General features: G+C 39.9%; 1 protein-coding gene across 2 annotated transcripts; it reads left to right on the forward strand.

The window, feature by feature from the left end:
* Nucleotides 1-31: 31 nt before the first annotated feature.
* zmp:0000001301 (rab9 effector protein with kelch motifs) lies at nucleotides 32-12,193 on the forward strand. 2 transcript variants are annotated; one of them, XM_042080217.1, is made up of 19 exons: nucleotides 32-159; nucleotides 930-1,032; nucleotides 1,200-1,272; nucleotides 1,518-1,554; nucleotides 1,669-1,747; nucleotides 2,384-2,472; nucleotides 3,018-3,164; nucleotides 3,319-3,370; nucleotides 4,570-4,670; nucleotides 5,280-5,365; nucleotides 5,874-5,955; nucleotides 6,141-6,226; nucleotides 6,352-6,439; nucleotides 6,874-6,922; nucleotides 7,195-7,282; nucleotides 7,420-7,520; nucleotides 10,979-11,063; nucleotides 11,790-11,894; nucleotides 12,025-12,193. In XM_042080217.1, exons 2-19 carry the CDS (start codon nucleotides 971-973, stop codon nucleotides 12,127-12,129), a joined length of 1,515 nt encoding a protein of 504 aa, XP_041936151.1. In that variant the 5' UTR covers nucleotides 32-159; nucleotides 930-970; the 3' UTR covers nucleotides 12,130-12,193. The 2 variants fall into 2 exon arrangements, with proteins under 2 accessions (XP_041936151.1, XP_041936150.1); XM_042080216.1 differs by lacking the exon at nucleotides 32-159 and having other exon boundaries at nucleotides 888-1,032.
* Nucleotides 12,194-12,685: the final 492 nt, after the last annotated feature.

Below are 12,685 nucleotides of genomic sequence, written 5' to 3' on the forward strand. Positions count from 1 at the left end.
CCAAATCAGTTGAGCGCAATATGGTCAAATAAAAAGCGTCAAAAAGGAATCATGGAGCTGATCTTGAGTCAGCGTATCCGCCTTTCAGCAGCAAAGCAGATCTTCCTGGCGACCGGAAATCACGTGTCATTAAATAGCTTTATTATCGGGTTGACTCAGGTGAATCAATGTTATGCTTCAATTCTTTACATTATGCAATATGCTCATTTTGATTCGACGGGTTATATTCTTTATTTACAATTTTTTATGTAGGCCTATTTATTTCAATATTCTGTATTTTTTTCAGATGCCTTATGGAAATGTCTGAGAGGACAACTAAACTGAGAGTAGCATAACAAGCTCATTTTATTTTCACTGTAGTTTGTGGATGAATAGTTAGGCTATCACAGACTGAACCTCACTGCTTGTTGATTTCTATCTGTCCAATGTCACATCGGGCAATGCTGTTCTATTAGGCCTAGCCATTGTTAGGAAGAATCAGTCACTGTAACTTGATTTTCCTCACACAATTCACATCATGAGATCTGTGGGTAAAATAGCCTTTTTATGGTTTTTTGATTTCTAGTTTCTAAGTGATGGTTCTTTGTTCAATTAATTTTTTTTGAAGGAGGGTATGCGGGTAATACAAAAAATACAATTGTATGTTGTAGCTGCCTATTTGCATTTTTGAAAGTCTTCTCTCAATACACAGTCAAACTTTGTGTTTGTAGACTGCATTCAAACTAATGCTTTCACACTTTGCCCTCACAGTACTGGGACTGCTAGTGATCTGCCTCTTTGGGTACTATTACCTGTGGGTTTTGTTTATCTTCACTAGGCAACAAGTGTACACTTCATCAGGTTCCCACAGGGGCAAGTAGCCTACTCTTCTCTCAGCACAAAGAGAAGCAAATACCTTGTTTTTATTTGTGATGTTCTCCCTCCTCCAGACCACACAGACGTAAAAGACACCTGGATTTGAGACAATCAAATGGCTTTGGCAAGCGGCCATTGGTTAGACAAGGAGGTCAGAGGAGAACCACCAAGCCCCAGGTAAGAGATCTCCTTACAGACTGTGTGTGTGCTGGAATGTCAAACATAAATGGTGTGTTAGACTGGTATTTCATGTTGTAGTGCTGGTCATTTGATATTGCCATTATTTTTAATGAAGTGGTTTGGATGGCTATGCTACCATAGTGTGTACATTATGTTATTAACAGGTATGGCCATGCACTTGCTTTGGCTGGCAACATAGCTTTCTTGTTTGGTGGGGCCACCTCAAGCAATAGCGAGGTAAGAAACAACAGTTGTTTCTGAATGTTTTAGTTATAATTACTCTTACCTTTTTTGTATTCCTAGTCAAGAAAATATGCACGTTCACCATATCACAGTCAGTCTCATAAGCAAAACCTTTGGTGTGTGTGTGTGTGTGTGTGTTTGTTTGTTGAAAGGCAAAGCAGGCTACTGTTTATGTTGCACCATCCTGAACTGCATCTTGACTTGAACCTATCAATTTTCTGTATCAATATGATTAACAGGATCCAACATACCTGAGAGATTTTCACATGCTAACAGGTACAGGTATTTTAACTTTCAGCTTTCAACATTTAATGTGGATAAACGCATATTTTACTTCACCGATTTATGTACATGGCATTTCATAATAAACCCACATGACCTCTATTGTAGTGTCGCCCACATATGTAACATGGGAGGCTTTGCCCCAAAGTGGTGCAGTGCCCTCGGCCAGGGAGGGGCATAGTCTTTGGTAAGTGACTGAGTTAGAATTGCAAACTGTTGAATAAGTAATTGACAATAAAAAATAATAGTGGTCAACGTTCTGGCAGTCAGTGTAAAACAATGCAGCCGTTACTTCGCCTCTTGTGTGAGGATGAATAATCAGGGCTGCCACCGTGTGTGCCCTTGAGCAAAGAAGACCTGGGAGACTGCCCCCTGCAATTTATATCTGAAGTTTAAGTTTAAGTTAAAGTTTCATATACTTCTTGAAGACGTCACATCAATACCAGTAATGAAACTGTTAGACTCAGAGGCAGCTCAACTTCACAGAGGAAGTTAAAGGCACACTGTGCAAGATTTTCACCTTTATGAAGTCAATTTTGTTGTTAATCCTTCACCTCCACAACAAAAGCATTTGCATTGTGTACAGGGGGGATAAGTCGCAAGAAGTTTGCTATTTACAATAGCAGAGTAACAAATACATCACGACTCTAGAGGGAGCTATAAACTCACCAAAAATACCTAAATCTGCATAGTATACCTTTAAATATAAATACTAAATAGAAAAGTTAAGAAAAAAGTAATTAATCAACAAGTCACTTTGGAAAAACGTATCAGCTAAATGCATAAATAAGTCAATCTTATAAATAATAACAATCTTCTGTAGTGTGGTTAAAGGCCAGGTTTACCTGTTTGGGGGAATATCCAGTCCAGAGGCCAAAGAGTGTCTCCCTGGGGTCTATCGCTTTGACATTGGTAAGTGAAGCCTTATGAAAAAGACAGTAATACTATAAGATGTCTGCTTAATTTGTAGATTTCATTTGATGCCGTAACTGCTTCATCTGAGCTCATGATTTTACCCCCAAACAAATAGATATCCTCGGATGATATGAAACACCACGTCTATAGTAGTTCAGTATAACATGTGATATTCTATACCTCATATCCTTGCCCTCTGTAGTGTTCTGATTCACAATTGTCTGATATCTATAGTATTCCTAAAAGATTACTATTTGTCCCTAAATACTCCTATAGTTCTTTTTCATCTGTGGAGGTCAGCAATGCTGAGAGTTTGGATAAGCTGTCGAATTGCAGATCAGAGTTTGCACTGATGTGTTTGAATATCTTTTGATATTTAAACAAAAATGGATATTTAAACACACTGAAATTTTAACATCCTGAAAGACATAGCCCTAAATCACAACAGTGGTTAAGGTTTAATTTTGCATAAACCGTTAAGTGCAGCCAGTTTATTTGAAGTCTTTAAATTGTTTTACCGCCCTTTGCCCTGTTCTGCTCAGTGTTACTGGCATGGGAGAAGCTCTCCATTGGTGGTGTGCCTCTTAGGACGCTCAACCACAGCTCTGTCGCCGTGGGAGACAATATCTACGTATATGGTGGTCTTCTCGATGGGGTGCCTATAGACAACCTGATGATGTTCAACACAGGTTGGTCTGTCATCACACATCACAGTATGGCCTATAGGCTATATGAGTGTTATGCTGTAATGTGTATACTGTATTGTACATTCAGTGTATTGCACAATACATGTTATGTATTGAGTTGCACAATTTGATCAAATGTTTACCACTTTGGTTTTAGTTTCAATGCTTTGGACACCTGTGAGGACAACAGGGAACATACCATCTCCACGGTAATTCACCTGAACACATATTACCGGTATTAGCAAGGCAACTTTTAAATACTTTTAAACTTTTAAATAGCACTCTGGACTTGTAATCGGAGGGTTGCCGGTTGGAGCCCCGACCAGTGGGCCGTGGCTGAAGTGCCCTTGAGCAAGGCACCTAACCCCTCACTGCTCCCCGAGCGCCGCCGTTGAAGCAGGCAGCTCACTGCGCCGGGATTAGTGTGTGCTTCACCTCACTGTGTGTTCACTGCGTGCTGTTTGTGTTTCACTAATTCACCGATTGGGTTAAATGCAGAGACCAAATTTCCCTCACAGGATCAAAAAAGTATATATACTTATACTATACTTATACTTATACTGTGTGTTGTGTTAGTATGTCTCTGGGTCTCTGTTCATGCAGGACAACAAATTAAGGTCAAAGTCCAAAGTCATTTCTATCTCTATCCTATATTATTTTTGTCATGGGATTCCTTCCTTTGTTTTTCTTGAATAAATTACGCCTTTATTGGACAATAGAGTATTTTTAGTATCTTATAGCCTGCAGTGTTATACTCCAGTTAACCACATTATTTGATTTTACACAAAAGCAGTGTTTTAATGTAAGGAAAGGCTTCACCGAGTACACTTTGTTGTCAATAATAATTGAGAACACTAGTTAGGACAGCCTCTTTTGAGTGTAGGAAATAGGGCCGCACAATGAATTTAAACAGAAACAGGATCTCTCCCAAAAAGAAAAAAAATGCTCAGCTATGGCATCAAGTAAGCCAGACCTCCATTCAGAAAAGTAAAGAAGATTACTGTGTGTGTGCGTGAGCTGGAAGAGGAAACCCAATAGAACATGGAATTGGATTTGGATGTCTGTGGTATGAAAAAACACAGACCCTCTGGAAACAGAATACTGAAAACTCCTCAAACCAACAGTCATATTGCTCACAGTTTATTTTCACAAGCTTACCCTGGGATGTGTGGTCGAATATCTGCTATGCTTTGTTGGCAGTAACAAACAGTCAAGAGGTGACCTCATGTGAAAGTGAATCTAAGAGACATCTGTTTCCTATTGAAACTCTTTCTTTATTTGGCACTGTCTCGAGCTTCACTGTTCCAAGGACCTTGGCTGACTAAACCTCTCTTCTTCTTCTCTGAAGACTGCTGAGGGTTGTCCCATCCCATGCATGTAACCTTGATAACGTTCCCTTTCTTTGTAGATATAACCACACGTTAGCTGCTGTTGGTGAGCAGATTTTCTTGTACGGTGGATGCGGGGAGGATGAATGTTATTACAAAGACATCTATGTTCTCGGCACAGGTAAATCCATGGAAATGGAATTGGACAGCAGGCTTGCACGTTTTTATGTCAACTGACCATCAATTTTACTCTGCATCACTCTTTAGTTAAACTGCTTTTACACAGTTATCAAATCATGTCCTCTTGCAACTAGCAGACAAAATTGCAGTACAACCCAAATTGCTTTTACTATATACAAACATTTTTTCTCTCTTTTGTTTGAGCTGCATGTAGCCTACACCATTTCTAAACTTTACTTCTCACTGAAAAGATGGAGAGGCGTACAGCGCCTCCAGTGAGTCACTGGGCTGGATTCCATAGCCGTGGCCTACTGGTTAGCGCTTGGGACTTGGAACCGGAGGGTTGCCGGTTCGAACCCCGACCAGTAGGCCACGGCTGAAGTGCCCTTGAGCAAGTCACCTAGCCCCTCACTGCTCCCCGAGCGCCGCTGTTGTTGCAGGCAGCTCACTGCACCGGGATTAGTGTGTGCTTCACCTCACTGTGTGTTCACTGTGTGCAGTGTGTTTCACTAATTCACGGATTGGGATAAATGCAGAGACCAAATTTCCCTCACAGGATCAAAAGAGTATATACTTATACTTATACTTACTTAAATATGTTGACCCTCAGGCTCACTGGAGTGGCAGCAGTGGGAGGTGAAAGGTGAGTCTCCGGTGTCCGGTGCCGGCCAGACCCTCACTGCCCACCGAGATAAGGTAAGGGGCCGAACGTCAAATGCTCTGCTCTAAGGCACTGAGCTCCAGTGTTTCCCACAGAATTGAATTCCATTTGTGGTGGTTGGTTTGCAGAATTAACTTGAATACAACAGTAATTAACAAATTAGCACAGCGTGGTTATGATGCTAACTAGATTTATGCACAATTTAGTACAACCTGGAAAATCATTGTGTGGTGGTCAATGTTGATATTGTGGTGGGCCGCCACAAATAAGTCAATGTATGGGAAACACTGAGCTCCCTATAGACTTGCAGCGCCTTGGTCTTTAGACAAGATATAACAGTTTACACATTAGAAGGTTTTAAGTGTAATAAGCTGTTGTTTAATTGGAAAATGCAATTGAAAAGTAAGCTGATCCCAAATGTGATGTCCAACTTTTCTACAATATACAAATATGCCTGCTGGTATTTTGGACTCAGTGAATATCTTAACGAATGCAAATGACTGTGATAGTAACTGTGTGACGTGGTGTTTCATATCATCTGAGGATATCTATTTGTTTGGGGGTAAAATCATGAGCCCGGATGGAGCAGTTACAGCATCAAATGAAATCTACAAATTAAGCATAGGTAATTACATAGATATGACATCCCCTCTCATATATAGTTGACCTTTCACTTTTCATTGTCATGAATAAAAATAGGCATTTTAAATATAACAAAAATTTCCCTTACTAACGGCAGTCCTATATGTTGTCTATTTTTATATATCTGTAAAACATTACCTGTATAACAATCCTTTCTTCTTTCTGAAGCAAAGATGAAGTGGAAGGTTCCACTCTATGTGGGAATTCCCCCTGCACGACGATTTAATCTTGTGACTTTCATCTTGCACAGCCATGTGTGTATCGGTTTCCATTTTCAAGAAATGATAGATCATTTTTCACACCCCCTGAAATAACAAAAAAGTTATTTTCACTACAAGTATTGTCTATACTCTTCAAAACTGTCCTGTTGTTTCTGTAGATGTATGTGTTTGGTGGCAAAAATGAAGAACAGGAGTTCAATGACTTGAAAGTGATGAAATTAATTAACCCATCAGAAAGACAACCAGGTATTTCTTCTGTCCATGTATACGATAGATGATGATAATGATCAGAACTTGCAGAGCAAAATGTTTTCAGCACTGTCTCATTTTGACATGGCAACATGAAGACTTTAATTGGAAAACCCTTATTGATCAGCAGAGGCCATGGGATTACATCATGTAAAATCAAATGAAGGCTAACAGCATATACACTTGTTTAATAAACTGGCAAAAAATGGACCAGTTCTAATTCCATATCCAAGAAATACACCCCACATAGCTTGTGTTTCTGAACTGAAAACGTTTTGTCCAGTCTGTTTTCATATCAAGTAATATGTTTGCCAGTGTGATTTATTGTGACCATTATATCGACACAGTAAATTTGAGGCTCTATTACACACAGATGTGATATGGGTTTGGGCATCTATAACTAATGACGCATCTGTTTATCTCTGCCATAGTGATGAAGGAGATCCTTTCTGAATTTGGTCTCCAAGGAGTTAGTAATGGGTGAGAGCTATGGGGCCGAGGCATTTCATTTCCACATGAATTAACTGCACATAAAGTGCAGTGGTGCTTGTGCTGCAGAGAGACTGACATTTAGGATTTAAAAGTCAATATTTCTTTGAATGAGTTTTTAAATAGTTCTGGTTGATTTGTCATGCCCTTACAGCACTTAAATGTAGATTTCTCTTGGGTTTTGGGTTTCAGTTTCATGTCATAGGCTCTGTGTCTGTTATTCAAATGGCCAGTTACATTTGGGTGTTTTCTTGCAATTGCAGGTTTGCTGCAACAAAGGTTCCCAATGTGAAGTATGAACTAAATAAATCATCAATAAGCCTGACATATGAGAGAAGTGATTTTACAGAGGTACGAAACAGAATAGAATCAGCTTTAGGCTGAGCTTTAGCTAGACCAACCTTTAAAATTCAAATGTGAAAATATCTCTTGTGTAGCCTAAATATTTCAGTTGTTTCTGTTACATACTATATAAAATTCATCTCAAGCCTACAGGACACAGAGATTTCACTGCAGTCCGTGATGAGGCTCTCGACATGATCCACAAAGCATTTGCCACGTTGGATGAGGAGGCCCAAAGACTGGACAGGTATAGGCCTGTTCTGTGTTCCATGACTAAAGTAGAACAGACATTTCAGATACAAAGGCCAGGGGCAGAGTATAACATCACTGAGCAATCATGAAAATGAATGATAATGTCCTGCTCACATCTTTGTCTATATTCGTGTTCAGAATGTCTCAGAGTCCGACAGACAGACAGGGTAAGGTAAGAGTCTAGAGCAAATGACTGTTACCTACATAAGTATAAAGATTTGATTTAGAGGTTTTTTATCATTGTCATGTATAGGAAGACGCAAAATTATAAAACGGTACACTAATCTAAAACGTATGTGGACAGATAACCGAAGAGGCACATGACCTGGAAAGCATGGGGGAAATGAATGTAATTATCTAAAAAAATATCTTACTAATCTTCAGAACATTGTCTAGGTTCTAGAAGAAGTTGATGTGTGTGTAGGGCTGCACGATTTGAGGAAAATATCTAATTGCGATTTTCTGACGGATATTGTGATGGAGATTAGCGATATGATTTTTGAATGTTAATGATTATTGATTCGGTTCAATATTCCAAATGTCTCTTTAATTTGTAACATCCCTGATTGGTGAGCACTCCCAGTACAAAAGAAGCACAGCACCTCCGATCGACTGTAAAACTCACCAACCAGAAGTGGCACAGTCAGAGGATGACATGAATATAAAAGTTATAAATATTATGCACAATTATTCATAGCTTTTGAGATTAATTGCGTTAGTTGTCAATTGCTATAATTGTGCAAACCTATGTGTGTGTGAGTGTACACATTAACTTTGGATGCTGCAAATTGATGAAGCATTAATAATAATTAAATCTACATTTTATACCCTATCATGATTAGTTAAAGGAGAATCCGGCGATTTTTCACATAGATCTCTGTTTTTCTCAGTACTCTCGACAGTACTCGGTGACCTCGAGAAACGGAGATCTATGTCTACCTTTAAGTGTGTATTTAACATAGTATGATGATGCACAATTTAGACCCTGGATTAGTTCACTATTCAGATACAGCACTGATCTGATACAGATTCACTGTGGTCCATCTTAGAGATAGAGTTCTTTGGGTATTACTCCTCTAGTTCAACTCAACCCAGCTCCTGACCTCAATAACGGTGCCTATACAGTGCTTGCGTTGAATGCAGTGCTGGAGACGCATCTCATTCACTTTACATGGAAGTGAATTGTGGTTCCGTTGCGTTGCTTTGCTCCCATAGCCCCCATCAACTTTTGCTGCACCAATGGACAGCAACGCAAGGCACCAGCCAATCAAATTTCGGTGATGCTTCAAGGTATACACCATAGTATACATCCCCGACAATTGGGAAAACCCACCGGCATGCAGTAATGCAACGCAAGTGTGTGAATCTAGGGTAAGGACTGCAGACTGCTGGTGTGATGTGAGCATGGCATGTCTTTTGCGTGTCAGTTGTGTGGCGGCAGCATGGCGTTTCCTCGAGCCGCGCATGTCACGCAGGCAGTGTGCAACCTGTTACCTGTTAAAGGATGTGTGATATTGACCTAAAGTGTGTTGAAACATGATACAGAGTGTGAACGTATGTCTCATAGCCCATCGCGGCTTGTCCCCTGCACTCAGAAATCTGGCGCTAGTTAGCCAATGCTACCAACAGTTTTTTGATGGGAGTACCTCGGGCATCAGCTTAGCCATGCAAATAAATCACTGTTTTACACCATTTACGAGGCTCAAAGTAGCTCCATACTTCATTGGTAGACTTCCGAGGGCCTTGACATTTAAAAACGAGACATTGAGAACTTTGAAAAAGCACTGGTAGTTTATTTACAAGACGATTTATACAGACAGTACCTTGAGTAAGTTTACCGTTCGCCGCCATCTTGAATTTAGTCACGATAAGTCGAGCAACGAGTGAACAGGTATGATAAGGGATCAGATTCCAAAAATAATTCCGTGGAAATGCATGGATTCCAGTGAATGCGAAATGAAAACAGACACGCCACGCAGCTGACACACTCACTCCACGCTGGCAATCCACAGCTGGCCTAAGGCTAGGAATATAGTTGCTGTTAGACCAAGCGACCATGCGACCTGCTGCGTCTTTTCTAAATACTTGCTTCAGCACAACGAGGGCAAACCATATGATTGGCCCCAGATTGCATCTTGCAGACACGTCATGTTACCAAACGAACGTAGAATACGCGGGAGCGTTCCTATGTTCCCACAGCCCTATGTTCCCAGACCCTAACCCTAACCTTATCCTAACCTAGAAATGTGTGAACATAGGGCTGTGGGACCATTGGGCTTTGGGAACATAGGGCTGACCCCGAATACGCATGGCAGCCATGATGCGAATGCGTATGCGTATAGTTAGCAGCAAGTATAACTAAGCTCTAAGGAATCAGCTGAATGCCTGCTACTCTTCACTGGTAGCAAATAAGTAAGGGATAATGGACGACACGGTGGTCTGTTCACAGAAGTTAATGCACGGTCGAGGTTGTAAAACGGCCCCGACACGAAGCGGTTTAAACCTCGTAAGTGCATTAACTTCTGTGAACAGACCACCGTGGAGTCCATTATCCCGCTTATTCCACTGTTGCCACTTGCGTTGTATTCATTTCCTGTTACAACTTAAACGTTTTAATCGCTAAAACTGTCTTGTTTGTAGAACTAATTTCTTCTGACACATATCAACTAATTTCTCAACTCACAGGACAAACTGCCGTTACTAGTTCGTTAGTCGTTAGTTCTATCTCTCCCGTTGTCAAGCGGGCGTATCCCAAGATTCTGATGAACTTTAGCTTTGAAACATCGCTATTTTACTTAGCCTGCTGTTATCCATCTAGCTAAAAGCCACCTCCGTCATATGTTACAATGTTGCAATGTTCTAAACATCTGCATTTTACAGCTCGGATGCAACGTAACAGTTCATTTAAACTTCACAACGAGTTCGGCGAATTAATATACAAGTGTGATACGGCCAAAAAAATGGATCTACTTCATAGGTGTGCAGATTACGGTTAATGGTCGTTCTAAATTACGAAGGACAATGGGAAATTCAACCAAGCAGTGGAAAAATCCTGTTTACAAATAGCCTATGCTGTCTGATTCAATAAGTCTACTCTGTCTGCCTGGATTAATTATCTCTCGAGTGTGCACCCCAGCTTCCATTCCTAGATAATTCAATAACCTTTTGGTAAAAGTTGGCTCCCCCTTGCATTGTAGTCATGGACTGATTTGAAACCAGACTGATTTCTCAGACACACTAATTATACCTGCTCAGCCTATGATCTTTGTCCGCATCCAGTGATGATGAGGGAGTCTGCTGCATTATGTTATCTCTGTCCCATAGCCGATAGTGACAGTTTGTTTGAATAATTTCTGCAGTTTAAAGACGAGGACTGGATTAATAGATGTATGCTGTTATCTTGGCAGCTATCTCAACTGACAACTTCACCATGTGTGATGCGTGATTTTTTAGAGGAAAGGCTGAGCTTGTTCAGGCTGCAGAGGCTCTTCAGTGTGAAAAGGAGGCCTATAGAATCCACCACCAAAAACAGGAACAGGTGTGTCAGTATAATATTTCTTTGTCTTTTATCGTAGTCATAAGTTATTTTGAGAAATGGTTAATGGTTTAGGGATTATTTGTCATTTTGGGAGGCCAAGCAAGTAAGCTGTCAGACCCCCATTATGCTTCTACCTTTTCTCACTCATCTTTCTTCTTCCTGCAATGTACCGTATAGTGAAATATTTAAAAATTTGACACTGATTCTTTTCACCAAGTTTCATGTCTGCGCCTTGAGTACTCAAGCGCTACCAATGGAATGAAGTTTGGTGCGCATTTATGGTTTTATATTTGCTATACATTTTGAACCATTTGCCTGATTTTCTACAATGAAGTACTATACTATTTGATTCCTTGGATCATTCCTTGGAAACTGGATTACTGGAAACTGTGGCCTGTGGGGCTATGACCTCTTCATTACTGCTTGCAGTTATATTCTTTTATTTCAGGAACTTTACAGCTGGTTTTATAGGTTTGTAGCTGACAGTAAGGTGTGGTTTGCAATATCATCATAAATATGTATGTAAAGTAATTGTGATACGACAATGTGTATCAGCATCTTAATAACTTCATTGTATATCTAAAAAGGAGGCTGAATTGAATTCAATGCATTGCATTGAATTCAATGATATCATTGGTTATTAACTATCTGACACAAAAAAAAAAGAATGATGGGCAAGTATGACACTGAGCAGCAGCAAGTTCTGTTGGGTATCTGGTTGGGCAGGAGCTTCAGGAAATGCTTGAGAAACACCGGACTCAGAATGAGGCGTGGCTGCGAGCTCGAGCAGAGGAGAATGACAAGGAGAGGAAGGAGCTCTGTAAACTGCGGGTGCGTAAGCCTGAAATAACAAGAGGCATACAAAAACACACTCACACGGTCACTGAGGTGTAATGTTTTAGGCTTTTGTCAGTGTCGAAATGCACAAATATTCTAAGTCTTCTTTCAATGGTTGGTTTAGGAAGAAGTCTTGCATGAACAGGAGAAACTCAAAGAAGAGCAGAGCAACATTCAAAAACGCAGCGAGCACCTGCTGTCTATCATGCAACAGTTCAAGGGCATGTGACCAGCAACACGCCTGAGGCTTTCACATTTATTTTGTCTAATCATAAAAATCAGTTAAGATATTGTATCATGTCTGTAGCCTATGTTTTAAAATATTATATATATATATATATATATATATATATATATATATATATATATATATATATATATATATATATATATATGTATGATGTCAACAGAATCAAAAAAATCAATTATTTTATGTTAAATAATGGAAAATAAGCTACAGTATCTCACAAACGTGAGTACACCCCTCACATTTCTGCAAATATTTGATCTTTTCATGGGACAACATTGAAGAAATGACAATTTGATACAATGTAAAGTGGTAAGTGTACTGCTTGTAACTGTAAATTTGCGGTCCCCTCAAAATAACTCACCACAGCCATTAATGTCTAAACCGCTGGCAATAAAAGTAATTACACAAAATGTCCAAATTGTGCCCAAAGTGTCAATATTTTGTGTGGCCACCATTATTTTCCAACACTGCCTTAACCCTGTTGGGTATAGAGTTCAGAGCTTCATAAGTTGCCACTGGAATCCTCTTCCATGAC

The sequence above is a fragment of the Alosa sapidissima genome, chromosome 23 (assembly GCF_018492685.1).
Source record: "Alosa sapidissima isolate fAloSap1 chromosome 23, fAloSap1.pri, whole genome shotgun sequence".
Classification (NCBI taxonomy): Eukaryota; Metazoa; Chordata; class Actinopteri; order Clupeiformes; family Clupeidae; genus Alosa; species Alosa sapidissima.